Source organism: Papaver somniferum, chromosome 1 (assembly GCF_003573695.1).
Source record: "Papaver somniferum cultivar HN1 chromosome 1, ASM357369v1, whole genome shotgun sequence".
Classification (NCBI taxonomy): domain Eukaryota; kingdom Viridiplantae; phylum Streptophyta; class Magnoliopsida; order Ranunculales; family Papaveraceae; genus Papaver; species Papaver somniferum.
Window position 1 is genome coordinate 103,332,049 of NC_039358.1, and position 18,516 is coordinate 103,350,564.

General features: G+C 35.0%; 1 protein-coding gene across 1 annotated transcript; it reads right to left on the reverse strand.

Moving 5' to 3' along the window:
- Positions 1-5,021: 5,021 nt before the first annotated feature.
- Positions 5,022-9,463, reverse strand: LOC113295662 (transcription factor bHLH144-like). Its single transcript, XM_026543993.1, has 4 exons — positions 9,294-9,463; positions 8,843-8,942; positions 8,518-8,705; positions 5,022-6,393 (listed from the first exon to the last, which is right to left on the reverse strand). Exon 4 carries the CDS (start codon positions 6,057-6,059, stop codon positions 5,361-5,363), a length of 699 nt encoding a protein of 232 aa, XP_026399778.1. The 5' UTR covers positions 6,060-6,393; positions 8,518-8,705; positions 8,843-8,942; positions 9,294-9,463; the 3' UTR covers positions 5,022-5,360.
- Between the last annotated feature and the right edge of the window lie 9,053 nt (positions 9,464-18,516).

An 18,516-nucleotide genomic window follows, 5' to 3' on the forward strand; every position in this document is an offset into this window, starting at 1 on the left:
AGAGAAACCAACACTACCTTCAACTTCATCATCCGTCTCAACAACTGGTCATAATGATCATCTACATGTTCAGGAGCATATAAAAATACACATTAATATCAAATTGCAAACATAACATAATCGATGATTTCTAAAATTTCAAAATATGAACATTACCTTCATCGTCTTCCTCACTATCCTTACCAGCACTGCTTTTCATACTAAAATTGTGTAAAAACTCCTTCCAATCTGCATCATCTTCACCCTCACTGTATATGAGTGGTTGGCTCCATGGTTGGTCTTCCGGGTGACAATCATCTGCATTAAGATTCTGAAGGTGCAACACTGATTCTAAATTAACACCAACTGTCTATGAGTGGTTCGCTCCATGGTTGGTCTTCACCCTCAACATGGTTCTCAAAATCCAGAACCATCTTTTCTAAATTAACACCAACTGTCTTTTTAGCTTTTTCAATCAGCCTTGGGCTTTTCCTGGGAGATAAAGTTTTCCTGGGAGATAAAGTTTCCCTTGGCCCTTTCTGAGGTGTTGAATCCCTGTTACATAACAAAAGAACATTATCACTACAAGATATTCATCATATGCTAAAAAAAACGACACATACACCAATAGGCAAAAAACTAAACTGTGGTAAGAGAAAAACTAAATAACAGCTCACAGTGTGCTATATTTTAACTGCCTAGCCATCTAACAAATTAAAAAAAATATATATGCATCAAAGCAATTATTAGCTAAGAAAGATACTTTTTATCTGAAGGCATTAAACAGTAACACAACAAATTGATCAAGATGAAAGTACGAAACAAAATAAAACTATAAGCCAACACACTACAGAAATCTTTGTTCAAATGTGAACATGTCGGTCATTGATATGATATGTTGTACACACATTACCAGCAAACTCGGATACAGGTGCAAACTCGCATTATCACTATCAGATATTCATCATATGCTAAAAAAAAACGAATTTTAGAACAGAATATGATCACTTTGACAACAGGTTCTAAGAATTAGGTAAAGCATGGTTTAACACGACAAATACCATTAAAAATCATACGAAATGGTAACAGAATCATGAGGGGTAGGCATATCTCTCTGAAAATTAATGTCAATAAAAGCATATCATCTTGACTAACAGAACATGACAGAAGAGACATCTAACCTGTTATTTGCTTGGGCATGTTTCCATCTATTTGTAACTATATGTCCAGAATCAGGTTCCATGTGACTGCAAGAGAATTCATAAGTTATAACAGATATGTACAATAAAATTCATAAACAAAAATGCTAAAATAACTAAACAAAACAGATACACAAGTGCCTGAAAGTAAAACTTCAGCAGAAAATGCGTGGAGCATATATGATCAGTCAACTTTCTCAATCTCTGTATGTATCAGTCAATACTAGTTTAAGAGACCCTGGCTAGACCGCTGCAAAAAATTTGGTGAAAGTGCTAGTAAAACACTTGAATAGAAACCAATCTCATAATTCTTAAACACGATGCAACATACCAATACCAAAATAAACATCTCTATATTATCAAAAACCAAGTATAATGCTCTAAGTAATGAGATGTAATCTCAGAAACACCCGTAAATCTAGAGACAAAAGGATAACAAATAGAAGATTCAATTTCAGGAACTCATTAATCCAGAGACAAAATCCCTTCTACTACAACCACACGAATATAAGAATATAATTTTTCAATCAAAATCATCTTTAAACCTTTCAGAAAATTAGATGGAATCTTTAAATACTATCTTGGATCGAACTAGTAAAACCACAGTAGACATACACAAGCAGGCTAATAAGACAGATGTTCTCAAAGCTGACAAAATCATTTTTGTGAACCTAATGACCATTTCAGACTGATAACATACCCACAAAGTACCATTAATAGACCATTTCAGTAGCAAAACACATATCATGTTCAACAACAGAATATATACCATTTCAGGAACAACTCATAACCAACTATACAGACCTAATTGCAAAAAATCCTAAATTGGAAACCCTAATTTTAAAATCGATTCGAAAAGCCTTAAATTGAAACCCTATACTAAACAAAAAACCCAAATTTCATAACAACAAAGAAGAGAAACAGAGTTAAGTTCGTGAAAATATACCTTCTTGGAGTTGCAGCAGTGTTGTTGTTCATTAATCCTTCATCAACCATTATCTTCTTCCCCATTTCTTCAAACAACATAAATTACTCACTAGAAATTAATTAGGTTTCCACCAGAAAATACACTCTATCAACTGGTTTATGCATGGGAAACAAACTAAGATCTTGCTTCTTTATATACTGATAGAGTAACAAAATTCTGAGAGAAACCCTAACCAATTTCTGGCGGGAGATATCTTGATAAGGATACATCAGTTGAATTAGTTTGGGATATATCCTAAATTGATGTGTGTAATCTTCTCAAACCAGATTGTTTTCTCTACTCTCCCGCCATCTTCTCTAACAACGAAATCTTTCGTCCGATCTTCCCATATTCGATAGAGTTGAAACAAAGAAGAAAGGTTACATGCGTCTTTTTCCTTTACTAGACATTAACACCCGAACAATACCTGGACCTTCAACTGACAGCTCAGCTAGGCCCCACTTCTCTTTACATGTTTGACTGGTAACTTTTAACGGCAGGGCAGTTTTATATGTTTTGAAAATAACGGGTCATAAATATATATCGGCCCACAAATTTGGGATAGAAATGACTAATTCCCTCCATAAAGTAACATAAGATCTTGGGGACTAAGCCCAAGTTCATTTGGAAAACCAAGGATACAGAAGGATTTAGGGAAAAAAATAAGGTTAGTTAGAAATTAAGGAATGGCAGTATTAGTAAATGTGGAAGGTTAAAGGAAATGTGCCATGATGTCATGGAGAGGAGGGATTTTGGTAAAGTTTATACAAGGAAATAAATAGTACCATGGAAAGGGGTCTTCTTTCACTTTCTCTTCTAGGAAAGGAGTAATACATGCTGTGACTAGGATTGGTTAGCCTAAACTCAAATAACCTAAAATAATAGTAGATAGTGATGTTATACGTTTCAGAATAATTTCGTTTTTGGTAGTTATATAGATCTTTTTAAAAGGATTATATTTCAAAATATTAGTTTCAAATCTGTTACTGTTTGATTTTTATTCACAATAATAACGTAAGTGTGAGATAATGTGAGATTTTGAGTTTTAGGGATCCTTCCTCCCTTTATATATGTGTGTACAAGTTAATTTTTATGAATGCATTTATCACCTAATAAACAGATTGTTCTAACAATTAGACAAGTGTTTTAATTGCGCTCAAAACGTCAGTTTCTTATCTGATCGCCAAGTGTTTTTTCCCTAATATATTTTTGTGCTTATAGTAATGTCATTGATAGAGAAATCTGAAGGTTTCCGTCGTAGCTGGTGTCTTTGTTCGAGTATCATTAGGTAATTGTTGTAATATCATTTCTCTTGTATAATTATCAGGAATTGTGTTGTGCATACAATACCAAGATCATGAGGTGAACTTTTCCGACCACTTTGATGGACAGTTTAAAACAGGTAATTCTTACAGGGTTGTCTGCATATGTAGTTGTCAAGGTGTTAACTTATTCTTAATTTTTCTTAATTTATGAAACATGCATCTAAACAATAAACTTAATATTGCAGCAACGTAGAGACGTTTTTATGGTTGCACATCCGAGGAAGCTCCAAACTAATAACTCGCAGATTGAGCTTCGATGTCATGTGAAGTGATGCAAGACCTCTCTAATCACATCGTTGGTAGTTTGAAAATAATAATAGATACACATGGGAGAAGCTATATAAACCACATGAAGTCATTCATGAGATGCATGAATATGCAACAACTTCTTGATCCCCGGAACCGGAAGTGTAAACAATAACATATTTTCCTCATGGGTGTCACAAGATCTGAATTACTAATGATCAATATCTTCATGTTGTTTTTTTTACTTAAGAAAAGATTATCAACTAGAAACTGCAGTTAGGAGTTTTTATTCGGGGCATGCGCTTGCATATATAATCTTGATTGCACAAACAAGGACAGATGAAGAAATGATAAGGCTAAGTCTTATGGGCTAGATTGAACTGCTATATTGGCAAAAAAGTGTTGTAAATCAAGAAAAAAGTGTGGGAAAAAAATTAACACTATTTCTTAATACTCCTCTCTCCTACCAATTGCTCGCAGTCCAACTATCATCGAGATTGAATTGCTGAATGATACAACACTCAAAAAATAATTCTACAGCGAGATTGAAACGCTGAATAATACAACACTCGAAAAAGTGACTCTAACGGTTCAGCGTTAATCTTCTCATCCTGACACAAATAAAGAAAATAAGTGGGTCATATGGATATGTTAATGACGTGTCATCACCTCACGCCTATTACCCAACAAACTTCATCTGTTGAATCTTTTTTTTATGCAACGGAGTTGGTCAAACACTTCTCTTCACCTCACGCGTACGTACCTCTTTACGACGTGTCATCACCTCACGCCTGTTGCTTTTTTATTTTCGGTTTTTTGTGCGACAAACACTGGGAAGAGAGAAAAAATGGAAATAAAAATGATTAAAAAAAATTGTGAGCGTCGTTCGGTTCAGCACTGTTCTGTTCAACAACTATTTGCTAGATTAGAGATCTAGCCCATAAGACTTAGATGGTTGTCCATAGAAATTTAGCCCATAGGACTTAGTCTAAAGGGATCGTTGATTACAGATGATTACGTAGTCGTCCGAGATAACCTTGCGTCATCTGAACACATAAGAAACGTTCTAAGAGACGACAATCATTTCACAATTCAAGCCCATTTCACATCTAATTGACTTAGGTAGAATCAAATCAAATTAAATAAATAAAAAAAGAATAAGCAAGGTATGTAGGCGAACAACATCTCCTTAACAGTCGGCCAAAGATGCAGGGCAAATGATGAAAAAATTCGGTTGCAAAACAGAAACCATCCAGAAGCATGGCAATTAATAAAACGTTTACACTTGTCAAAGATCCATCCACCACCAAGTACAATTCTCTAGCAACATTTATTAAAATCCCATCCGTTTCATAAAGCATTAAAAGTTGTTATAGCATTATTGGCAGAAGCCAAAGTCCGGCCATAAGATTTTCGAGAGAATGAATAAAGTAAAACTACAATAACAGCATCACCAACAATGCTTCAAATAAAGTAAAACTACAATAACAGCTTCAACAACAATGCTTCAGGGGGAAAAAAAAACAATAATCAAACTCCAACCCCCCCCTTTGCCCCTCCTGAAAAAACAAAGATTCAATTGTAATTATGATAAGATAAAAGATATTGTAAACAGAGTTCAGCCGAGCATGACAGTGACTCTCTTCAGTCATGGAATTTAACAATTCCATGCTTCTTCACTTCAACCTTGAGAGATTTGAGATACTTGACAGCCTCATCAAGAACAGCAGCATTATCCATCTCATCAGCACCGGGCACAATTCCCCTCAATGTCTTTATCACTTCTTTCATCTTGTGACGCTTTTTCTCAATGCTGCTACTGCACGTGAATGATTTCTGAGTGGAGGAAGTCAACCTTACCTTACTTGGTCGTGAACCATAGGTTGAGCATGAGTCTGGCGAGCTACCTCTGCTACTGCCAAGAGTTCTTGCAGTACTGATTTCTTCCTCATCTTCTTCTTCCCCTACTTCATAATCTAAGCTTAATAAAGCATTGATGTCTGCCGTATCTTCTTTCATAGGGATGCTAGATTCACTGTATCCTGCACCCACATCTTTCATCTCATCGTTTCCTTGGACATCAAAACCAGAGTATTTGAACTTCTCTGCCACCACAGGGTTGACTATTATACGGCTTCTTCTTTCTGTCTGATCAAAAATTATGAAGTTCTTAGGACAGACCTCGAAAGGTTGGAGTTCGACCCCATTAAAGGGTCTTATCTGCATGCCACCAGGAAGTGGAATCGGTGTGTTTGAGGTGGCATTGAGATATACACCACCAACCCCTTGATATGGATGTGGGGGCACCGCATATGTATTGTAGAACCGTTGATCACTCTGCATGAGTCAGGGGCTAGTGCTACTGACTATTAAAGAGTTTAGTTTAACGGGTAAAAGTTGGAGCTTGCAACAGAATTTAGTTGTTTCTAATCGGATGAGAACTTCTAAGCTACTACAGAAGGAGGCTAAACAGGACGGTCACGCAGTTACTGCCATGATGCAAGAAAGATGTCTACGCCCCAAATCCCAAATTAACAGCTACCAAAAACAAAGTTCAGTTTTTTTACTGCCTTCTCAAAGAATTACGAAATGAAGACAACAGTAATTTCTTCAATTTAGGAGCTCTGAAAGATTTCAACTACGTCACAGGTTTAAGAAGCTGGCGGAAGTATTCAGCCTGCCATGCAAAGGGAATATACAAATGGTAAAAAAAACTGAGAACTGCAACATACTACAATATCGGGATGCGGAGAAGAAGCAACAAAAACGTGTAAACATCTACGGGAGAAGTATAAAACAGATTACTGAACAAAAAGATGAATAAGAAAATTCCATATTAGAAGTGAAATGCGCCATCTTGAAAGCAACTCTACAGTACTGAGAACCCTTTCAAAAAATCATGATAATAAATCATCATCAATCTGAGATGGAAACAGACAGACGACAAATAATTTATTGTTTAGTAACTCAAGCAAAATTAAACATAGCGACTTCTTCCACAAAGTAAATATATAACAAGATTTAGTTCTGCTCCTTCTAGATTTCAGCAGGTTGTTTATCCCCTTATGTGAACAATCCATATTATAAAGAAGAAGGTGTCTGCCTATGGGACAGTTACAACCATTGATTTCGGCAATCCTGCGGCCTTGATAGATTGTTGGGGATTTGGCTTTGAGTCAAAGGTGGCCCTTGAACATGTTGGCTGGGGTAACTATGTCTGTCTATAGGCTCGACTCCAGGGGTGCAGGCCCGGCTAACACCTAGTATCATAGTATCAATATATATGATAATTAACCACAAATTTATGCTCGCCTTCAACAAAAATGTCAAGGTTAAAAGCATAGGTTTCATTTCTCTTCATAGGGAAGTATTCTTACACTCTCACCAAAGCACTGCAATTGAGAACCTACCTACTACTACCTAATCCATAGACTCTTCTTGAATGCAACCTGACTCTTCTTAACACAAAGAGAAGAAGATAGCATGCAATAATCAAAGAATGTCTTTTTGGGACCATTAACTTATGGGGGCCTCGAGAGGGTGACTCATAAATTTTGAGAATCCATCTTCTACGAAAGCAGTTCCGTAAAATTCACTTTTTAAATGAACCAATAGCAAAATTTCTTGGTTGAGCATTAAGATTTTCCTACTCTTTAACTCTATTGTGTGACAGAAACAAATGTCCATCGCTATATAGAGAATATAAATCCAGAAATACTTCTACCCTAATTCTCACACCATAAAACTGGAAAAGCGATCATACATATAAATGCATCTACAGACAAACAGAAACATAACTTAAAAAAGAACGATTTGTGACTCCCATTACTCCCAACATTAGCTGGCATCTAGGTGGATTTTTTTTCCCCAAAACCACGTCATCCCAAAAGAACAGAAGTCAGAGTGAAAAGATGTTGACTATTGCCAACAGAATTAATAAAATTTGTTTTAGTGTTTGGTTCACTTATTTGCTGACCAGTCCTTGCATTTACTTAGTGTTCCGTTTATGATTTAGATGAAGTTTATGAGCAGCAAAGACAAGGAGTTCCTATTATTTAGAGTTCAGAACATTTGTAGATTACTAATTAGTAAATTACTTTGATGATTAACAAAATGGTTAATTGTTACTTTTTGGTATAACCAGAAAAAAAATCAAATAGCAAAGAGATAAGATTTGCCATGAAAATTGTCAAAATTGATCTCAAAATACTTGAGACTCACTTTCTACAGGGTTTCAAGTCTCGCATTTCTCTTCAAAGAACTAGGAACAATCGTACACAAAAGGAGAAGAAAAGCATTAGAGAAAGGGTTTTCCAAATTGTGATTATGGTTTTCATGAATCATGGTAAAATTAATGAATCACGTATTAGACAATTAATTATGAAGAGAAATAGAACTTTAGGACGATTTCCTCTTCATCCCTGTTTAAAGGTTTAAAGGTCATTATAAAAAATTAACAAAAGAAGAAAGCAAAAAAAATATATTTTCTACTTTTGTGTGACATGGTAAGTGGTTTCTCAATTGCTAATTGTTGTAAGAAAAATCCACTTAGATGCCAACTAATGTTTGGAGTAGTGGGAGCACAAAATGTGGACTCACAAATCATTTTTGAACCTAAGACGAAGGGTAAGATACATAGAACAAAAGACACTTTCATCACTGCATAGACAATACAATCTAGAAATACCCTTACCATAATGCTCATAGGGATAACAACGGAAAGTGATCACATGTCCAAAAGTTTTATGTAACTAGCAAAAACAAACATAATATTAAAGTATAAACATTGTTAAACATTCACCTGACAGACTTGCATCAACTGGTAATAGGCAATAATCCTGACATTCATTGTAATCTTGCCAACTTCCTTCGCCTTTTTATATCTCTTTAGGTTAATCGCAATGTACATCCTCAGCTCCACAACCAGTATAGTAAAAGGATTAAATGACAAAAAAAACAAAAAAAAAACTGGAACCCCAGATAATTTACCTGCAGCAGTGATAAAACATAAATTCTTTATCATAGCACAAACATATAATCTATAACTAAATTCTCATATCAAAAGAATTAAGATGTACAATTGCAATGACTTGGAAATCACGTTGTCTAAGGCTGAGCAATCTTACAGAATCACACGGAAAAACACCACCAAGCAAACGCACTTTCTATTGTAGTTGACGAAAGAAGACGTCCAAGGCATGCTGATTAATTTCTCCAAATCAAAATCTATAAAGAAACTCGAATAATAAGCTGTTAGATATTTCCGTATGAAAACTGTCAGATTTATTGGCAACAAGAGGAAGGTAAAACAGATCTAGAAAATAGAGCAATCAGATAAGTAAAAGAAAAGAAAAGGATTGTAAATTACAAAAAATAAAATAAAATGATTCCTGTTAAATAAATCACAAGAAAAACTAATTCAAGAAACGAAAATTAACAATAGATCTACAGAATCAAACTATACAACTGCAAAACTCAAGCACTGGACTCAATAATCCAGAAATCTACAACAAAACCCCAGACATAAAAATAAAATAAAAAAGAAACTACGTCAGAACCCTAAAAAATGAAACAAACCTTAGGTTATTGAGTAGAACGTTGCACAGAGAATATCTGAATCAACTTACAAGTTGAAGCTATTTATTTTTACTTTACTAATTTGGAGATTAAAATGAAGATTACGTAATACAGAGAGTGAGATAGAGAGTGAAAAATGGATTTTTAAGGAGAGACGGAGAAAGAAGGCAATAAAGTAGTGAATACTATATTTAGGGTCGGGGATGTGTACTCGGTCGTGAAATAGTAAATTTTTTCGTTTAATGCCTAAGAGCATCCACAGTGGGCGATTAAATCCAAATATTTGATCTTTTGAATAGACCTAGTGGAACGTATTATCGATCAAATTTTGATCGACGACTAAAATCCATAATATATTTGATCTGGGACCAAGACTAAATCCAAATATAGTCGAGCGTTGGTATAATCTACGCTCCACATCAGGCGTTGGTATAGTCTACGTCCCACATCAGGCGGACGTATATTCCACGCCCCACATCAGACGTTGTTATAGTCTACGCTCCACATGGGGCGTACGCAAAATCTACGCCCCATTTTTTTCTTTTTTTTTTTAATTTTATATGGGGCGGGCATTATACCCCCGCCCCATTCTTTGTTTTCAAAACAACTTTAGTGGGGCAGGTTTTATATCTCCGCCCCACTTCTTTCATTTTTTTTTTTTTTTTAGAATCTCCCCAATCAGGCGTTGATATAGTCTACGCCCCACACCAGGCGAACGTATAATGTACGTCTGATCAAATTTAGTCTTTCCACCGTAGCGTCACACACCATACTAAACCCAAAATTTGGTCTTTTTTTCCCTCTTTGATCTTTGGTTATACTCGCACCACTGCAGTTGCTCTAATATGCCTCAATTGAGTTAATGTTAAGAGTTAAGACTATAATAAAGTAGTGAATACTATATTTTACGGTCGTGAAATAGTTAATTTTTTTTTTGTTTTTTTTTTCACAATCATACTCCCTCCGTCCCATTAATAAGTGATCTAGTTACTTTTAGATTTTGTCCCACCATTAAGTGACCTATATCACTAAACAAGGAGATATTTCTAAAATTATCCTTTTAATTGATTATAAGAAATATAAGAAATATGCATAATTTGATAGCCATGTTTATATTCGTTACGTAGGTGTTTTAAAATGCCTTTCAATGGTACGAAGTTTGCGAACATCCGTGGTGTAGTTTGAGAGATAAATCATTTCAAAATTTCACTATTTATTATCCATAAGGATATAATTGTAAAAAGTGTTTAAAAATACTTTTCCCCTTGTTTGCCTTAAAAATTGTGCAAACTTGAACTAGGTCACTTAATAGTGGGACGTAGGGAGTATAAACTAAGCAAACTTTGGCGGACTGATACGAAAAGTCAAGCGAAAAGTCATGCGATGCTGACTAAGTCAAACGGAAAAATTCTCGATCCCCTTTGCTTCAATCCGGTTTTTGCTTTGAAATTTTTTCATTCTTATCATGTTTTGTTGTTAATTTAGCTTCTTTTACATATTTTTTTGATCACTTTTGATTAGTTTTTGTTTTCAATTCGAAAATTTTGGGTATGACCTAACTTTTTAGGTTTTTTATAAATTTGATTTCTCAAAATCAATTTCTTTTTTGATGATTTTACTCTGCTTTTAATCCTGTAAATCGGTTTTATTTCCTGATTAATTGTCTAATCTGTTTGTTGTGAAAGGTTTCTCTTTTTTGTTTCTATTTTAGGTCATGGGATTACGAAGGAGCTGAAGTAGGGTTTTTATCCATCATCATGAGAACTTTGGGGAACATGGATTCTAAGAGGCGCGGTTTTTATTCAAGATATGGTTGCCATCTAAGAGGGTATGAATCAATATTTTCAGTTAATTACTCGTATAAGAAATGCAACGTGAAGTGAAGAACAAACTGGGTACCATTTATTTTATGAAGAAATTATTTTTTCAATATTGGAGATCCTACTGTATCAGTAGGGATTAGAATATGATATTGTTTCTGTCTATTGGTTTAAAGAATTTTTGGGGGTAATACAAGTTAAGAGTGGTGTTTTAGGTTATCTCAGTATGAAGATGCTTAAGTCTCTTTAAGTCATCATGAGTTATCTGCTGGTTAGAGTTGATATTCTAATCTTAACTCTATGCAGTGCTTCTTTTGATGCATCAAAATCAGTGTTAATTTATTTTAATTCAATTTTTGAATTACTTTTTTTTTCCTTGTGGTGTGTGATTATCATTGTTAATTGCAATTTTATCTGTTGAAGTCGGCTAATTCAGAAATCTCATTACATTTGGCATTGAAGATAATCACTGTTTTTTCTTTAATGATTCTCTAAGAAATTGCTTGAATAGGTCTTTAAGGGGGTGTTGTTTTTGGCTAATTTTCTACTGCTTCCCGGAATTAGTGTAGGAATGGTGGGTTTTTTCAAGCATGCTGGTTATTAAATTTCAGTTCTTTTGCAGCTTTAGTAAAAAGAAGCAACCTCAGAAAGTTTACTACAATTGGCATCATTTACTCTGGTTCTTTGTATTGTTCAGTTGATTCTCTGTGTGATAGGATTAGAATAATGGTCTGTTAAAGAACATGTCATTAGTTGTCTTTTCTCAATCTATTCCTGCCATTAATTGTCAATTCTCAAAATTGGTGTTGTCAAATTTGAGTCAGGATGCATGCTACTCATTTACTCTGCTAGGTTTGGTTACTCTTGTGAGAAGGTTGGTTGTAAGTTCTGATTCTTAATTCAAGATGATTAGTCTTATCACTCCTAATTCAATGTATTGTCTATTCTGCTCTAAGTTCTCATCTTTTGGTCTTCAATTAGACTCTATAAATTTGCAGCTCTGTATGCTTCAGTTTTTCATCAAACAATCAGTAGCTTTTAGCTGTTTCTTTCTTGTTTCTCCTCAAATAGTTTGGTTTCATAGAAAGTGTGTAAGTCAGTTTAGAAAAATGGGTCAGTTCAGTAAGCTTATGCCAGCTGATCAAGTAAGAATTCTTGACTTGGATGAAGATGTAGAGGAGTTTCCCTTCAGGTTTGCTGCTCTCCTTTGTGATGACAGCAAAAACTACCATAAGACTTCAGTCAAGCATCAACTCAACAGGGCATGGGCTATCAACTCCCCTGATTTTAAGTTAGCAAAACCTTTTATTCAAGGAAATGGAATTCAGAACTTGTTTGTAGTAATGTTCAATAAGAAGCAGGATAAGGAAATTGCTTATGTTGCAAGACCTACTCTGATTTTTGGTCAGCTTTTTGCAGTTCAGCAGCTTGGTCAGTTAGAATCCATTTTTGATCTGGCATGGGAAATTACTCTGATGCCAGTGCAGATCAATATTCACTCAAACCTAGTCAATAAAGGTCTAGTTAGGGAAGTTCTGGACCAGCTTGGTAATTTTGTAACCGCTGACTCTCCTGCAGGCAGTTTATATGATGCAAAACTTATGGTTCCTTTAAAAACTCCTCTTACTAGGAAGGTTGTTTTTAACACTAGTAAAAGAACTTATATAATGTATGCCTTTTACCCTAAATTACCTTTTAGGGCTTGTAAGAGATGTTTTGTCCTGTATCACAATGAAGCTCAGTGCATGGATATTCAAATGAGGATTCTTGTCAGGGCACTTCCTGCACCAACAATAAATGCTTCTCATATTGTTGTTACTAGAAGGCAATCAACCTCGGAATTTGGTGAGAGTTCAAATGCTAGAAAATGTAAAGCTGCTACCACTTCGAATCTTCATGGAGCTGCTATTGACCACTCAAAGCCTTCAACTTTCTCAGTCAGTCTTCAGCCATCTGCAACCATTAAGAGTACTGGTTCATCCTTCTTTGCTCCTGTTGTTTCCTCCTCGGCAACTAGGTTTGATCCTCTCATTATTAGGGAACCATCTAGCAATGGAGCTCAGAATGCAAATGGGAATCATGGCATGAACTTGTCTGGATTCTCACAATCTTATGAAAGCATGGTTTTTGGCACCGATGGACTTTTGCATGATAGGAAAGGCAAAAGATCTCGAACTTCCTTTGAATCTTTTGCTCAGGGTAATTACTCAGCCTCATCGTCTTTTACAATGATCTCACACCTCATTGGCCCCCTATCTCTTCATTGCCACCTTTTAACCCTCCTGCTGATTTGTCTTTTTCCTCTGGGAGCTCTACTACTTCTGCTAGTAATGCTAATGTCGAGGCAAATGTGGTCCACTACAACCTCAGCTTTTGCTCAATATATCTTCTCAGATAATGGTTTTATCTATAGTGCTGCTTCAGAAATGAATTGTAACTCTAAATTGATGATGCCTCATAACTCGGAGATGGACTTCTCGTCTTATGTGGAAAATAAGGATGAGCCTTTAGAAGATGCGTTGCTTGAACCTATACCCCTGACAATGCTTCCTCCAGAGCCTGAGATTACGGATGAAGAATTCGATAAGGAGGTTGATCTCATGATGATGGATGTTGACCCTACGGATGCAGTCCCTTCGAATGCTCATGACCAAGTAAGTCCCTAATTTTTTATTCGAAAATCTTATCTTTAGCATCATTTTGATTTCGATTTGTGCTTTGGTTTGTGCTGGTTATTGCTTGTCTTTACTATTCATTTGTTTGAATCCTTTTGCTTTTTCCGCCATGAAGTTTATATGTTGGAATATGCATGGTTGCTGCTCTGATAAAAAAATTTCTTCACCTTTTGAACCTTTTTAGAAATCATCGACCTACTGCTATATGTATAATTGAAACTATGGTTGATAGTGAGACTGTTAATAAGTACACTCATTTTTTACCTTTTGATTCTTGGCATATTGTTCCTGCTATGGGTAAATCTGGTGGTAAGGCTTTGGGGTTTTTTAAAAATTCAAGTTTAGAGGTTTTAGGCAGTACTTTTAATATGATTCATGTAGTATGCGATATCACTCCAACCGTTAAGAATTGTTTGGTCACTTTCATCTATGGAGCTTTAAATACTTTAGGTATCAGAAATCAGTGGAACTACTTGAAACATTTCAATGAGTCGGACAATAGGTATTGGCTTTTATTAGGTGACTTCAACTTTATACTGAATGTCTCAGAAAAATAGGGAGGAACTCCTGAAAATTCGTTAGCGTCTGATTTTATTAAGAACTCTCTTTCGATGTTAAATATGCATGATGTTTTCTCTTTTGGAAATCCGTTTACTTGGTGCAACAGAAGATTCAAAAATCCTTCTGAGCTTATATTTGAAAAACTGGATAGGGGATTTGTTAATGATAATTGGGTTTCGCTGCTACCTCAAACTAGGGTTACGAATCTAGGTAGAGTTTTCTCGGATCATTGCCCCATCTTGCTGCAATGTTTTCATAGTACTGATAAACTTGTTATTCCTTTTAAGTACTTTAAATGCTGGCAAGCTAGCCCTGAATTCAAAGATGTTCTTGTTAATTCTTGGGAAAAGGTAAATAAAGGCTCTGCAAGTTTTATTGTAGCTTGGAAACTCATAAATCTAAAGCATGATCTTAGTCTTTGGAATTTGAACTCTTTTGGATACATCAAAACAACAATTAGTAGGTTGAATTCAGAAATTTAAAAACTGCAGAATATGGCTTATACTCCCTCTTATTCTCAACTACTCTAAGCAGTTGGACTTTTGGTATGAAATAGAGAACTCCTTCTATAAACAAAAGTCGAGGATTGACTACTTCACGCAGTATGATAAGAATACCAATTTTTTTCATAATATTGTTAAGTTAAGAAACATGTACAACACCATACATATGCTTAAAGATAATCAAGGTAATTGGCTGGAAAATAGAGATCAAGTCCTTCACCTCCTTGCTGATCATTTTAAAAAAATATTTGCTTCTTCTATGCCGAGCAACTCCGATATTAATGATGTGCTTATGGATATCAAGCCTATCATTTCTGATGAGCTCAATTCTGAGCTTGTTGCTATACCTTCTGAGAATGAGATATTTACAACTGTTAAAAATATGGCGCCTTGGAAATCCCCCGGACCTGATGGTTTTCCGGGTGGGTTCTTCAGGGATAATTAGGATCACATTTCAACTGAAGTTATTAATCACGTACAAGGATTTTTACGCAGCAAATTTCTTCTTAAGCAGCTCAATCATTCTTTTATCGCTTTAATTCCTAAGGTAAGTAGCCCCTCTACTCCGAATGATTTTCGCCTATCAGCCTCACTAATATTGTTTACTAAATAATTTCAAATTTTTTAACTAATCGTTTAAAACCTGTTTTAGATTCTTTAATATCTCCTTATCAGTCTGCATTTATAGCTAATAGGCAAATAGATGATAACATCATCATTATTCATGAAATTCTGCATTCCTTTAAAACTAGAAAGAGGAAAATAACAAAGATAGTTTCATGGCTATTAAGTTAGATTTATCTAAAGCCTTTGATAGGCTGGAATGGCCATTCATAATTGTTGTGTTTAAAAAACTGGGTTTTTCGGATGACTGGTGCCAGCTTATTCACCAATGCATTAACACTGTCTCTTATTCTATTCTTGTGAATGGATCTCCAGGGGAAATGTTCTTTCCTTCTAGAGGTATTAGGCAGGGAGATTGCTTATCTCCCTATATATTTATCATTTGCATGGAAACTCTTTCTCAACTTTTGATTAAAGGAGAAAATGAGAAAGTTATTCAGGGTTTCAAACTTAGAAAAAATAGCCCTGCCATTTCGCGTTTATTTTTTGCAGATGACTGCATGCTCTTTTAGAAAGCTTCTCTTGTTTATGCTAAGAATTTAATGATAATTATTAATAAGTTTGCTAAGGTTTATGGGGCAGGCCATTAATCTTGAAAAATCTGGTTTCTTTACGAGTAAAAAAATGCATCATAAACATATCAAATTAATCTCTAAAACTTTAGGAATTAAATTTCTAAGTAGTACAGAGAAGTACCTTGGTGCTCCGTTGTTTGTTAATAGAGACAAAACTCAAGATTTTCATTTTCTCATTAATTTTTTTTATCACAGGCTGGGTAACTCAAAAAAAACTAATCTCAATGGGGCAGGTAGAACTGTAGTGACAAAACATGTTCTTTCTAGTCTCTCTATTTATCATATGTCTTGTTTCCCTTTTCCTAAGAAAATTACCTCTAAAATAGACTCTATTCAAAGATCTTTTTGGTGGTCAAAGAAAGATTCTAAAAGAGGGGCTTGTTTTCGTTCTTGGGGGGATATAGGAAAATCCAAATTTTCTGGTGGTTTGGGTATTAGGAATTCCTTTGCTACTAACAGGGTCCTTATTGCAAAACTGGGATGGAGAATGTGTAAAAATCCTTCTCAGCTGGTAACTATTTTTCTTAAGGATAAATATTACCCTAATCAGAACTTGTTAGAAATCGATAAGGCGGCAGACACCTCCTCGTGGATTTGGAAAGGTATAGTCAACATCCTGGTGTTTCTTAGAGCTAATATTGTTTATAAGGTGAATGATGGAAAGTCTACAAAGATATGGAATCATAATTGGTTGCCTGGTTATACTTGTCCTCCTTCTTCGATTAATTCTGATTATAGAAATTATGTCTATGTCAATGAGCTTATTAATCATCATGATAACAACTGGAATATTAATCTTCTTTCTTCGCTCTTCTCCCCTGAGGATTGTATTAGAATTAGATCACTTAAGATAAATGTTCATAAATCAGATGAAATAATGTGGGCGCACACTAATAATGGTAAGTATCAGTTAAATCTGCCTATAAAGCTTTCATGAATGAGAATGTCTCAACTGATGATGCTAATTTCTGGAAAAGGGTATGGTCTATTGACTGTTTACCTAAAATTAAATTCTTCATTTGGAAGATATTTGCGCATATGCTACCTGTTAATTCCCTTATCAAGTTTTATAATCCTGGTATTGATGAATGTTGTCCGTTATGTTCTAATGAGGTAGAATCTTTCATGCACTTATTTATTCAATGCCCTATAGCATCTCATATTTGGTTTGCCCTCTCCTTTCAGCATCTTATTGTGGGTGACTATTATTGGATTGATGATATTTTCTTGTCTTGGTTTGATAAAAATTTGGGTTGTTCTCCTTATGTTGTAAATTGGCCGAGTATTGGTGCTGTGGTTTTATGGTCAATATGGAAGCTTAGATGTGATGTTATTTTTAGAAAGGTTAAAATTAATCTAGATGCTACTATTATGGATATTAGAAGGTCTTTAAATACTTATATTGTTACTCCTAATCCCCTTAGAGTGCCTGTCTTCAACAATAGGCTTCCTATTCAGCAGATTAATCATATTTTGTTCATTGATGGCTCCTTCAAGAACTTTAACATGGGTATCGGTTTGATTCTGTGTGACAATGCAGGAAGGATAAAAGGTTGTAGAGCGGATTTTGGTTTGATTCATGGTGTTGTTGCGGCTGAGGCAATGTAATTTTGGCTTGCTCTTGGGTGGGTGAGATGAATCTCTCCAGAGTCCTCTTCATCAGTGATTGTCTTCAGTTAGTGGATCTGGTTAATCAAGGCAAGGGTGATATTGACTGGAGAAGTCAAGACTTAGTAGAAGATTGTCGGATTTCTTTTTCTAGTTGTGTGAACTCTAGGATAGTTTTTATTAAGTGTTTTAAGAATAAGATAGCTGATCGACTTGCATGTCGAGCTAGGAAATTCAGCTTGAAAAACACTTGGAATTCTTCTCCTCATTTCTTGCACTCTATCATGAGGGAAGGACCCTTAATGGATATTTGTAATGACCTTTTGTTTTTATGCAATGTTTGTGTCTCTCAGCAAAAAAAAAAAGAAATAGTAAATTTTTTCGTTTAATGCCTAATATGCCTCAATTGAGTTAATGTTAAGAGTTAAGACTATTAGTTAGAAGCCTATTATTGGGGTCACATTCTATTAGAGGGGCGTTACCTAATAAGACAAAAACGGGTCACCCATAAGTAATATCAAAAACCTCTTATCTCAAATAATTTTGTAATGACCAAACAACCCTTATTTAATTAATTCTAATTTAATTTGATTATTATCTAATCAAATTAAGAAGATGAATTTTGTTATATATTTGTGAATTCTAGGATAAAGTTTTTGTGGGAAGAAAAACTAGAGAGAAGAGAAAAAAGAAAAAATTTGGAGATTTCTTTCAAAACCCTAGATTTTTTGATTCACTCAACCAAAATGGATGAAACAAATACCAATTCGAGGTGGGTGAATCTTTGTATGATAGAGAAAACAAGTTACATTCCTCATGTTGGAGACCAAGAGATGGATGATTTGTTAGATGGTAGA

What these genes read in the sequence shown, in the direction of transcription:
- LOC113295662 (XM_026543993.1), bottom strand. Translation starts at nt 6,059, where the DNA reads ATGCAGAGTGATCAACGGTTCTACAATACATATGCGGTGCCCCCACAT.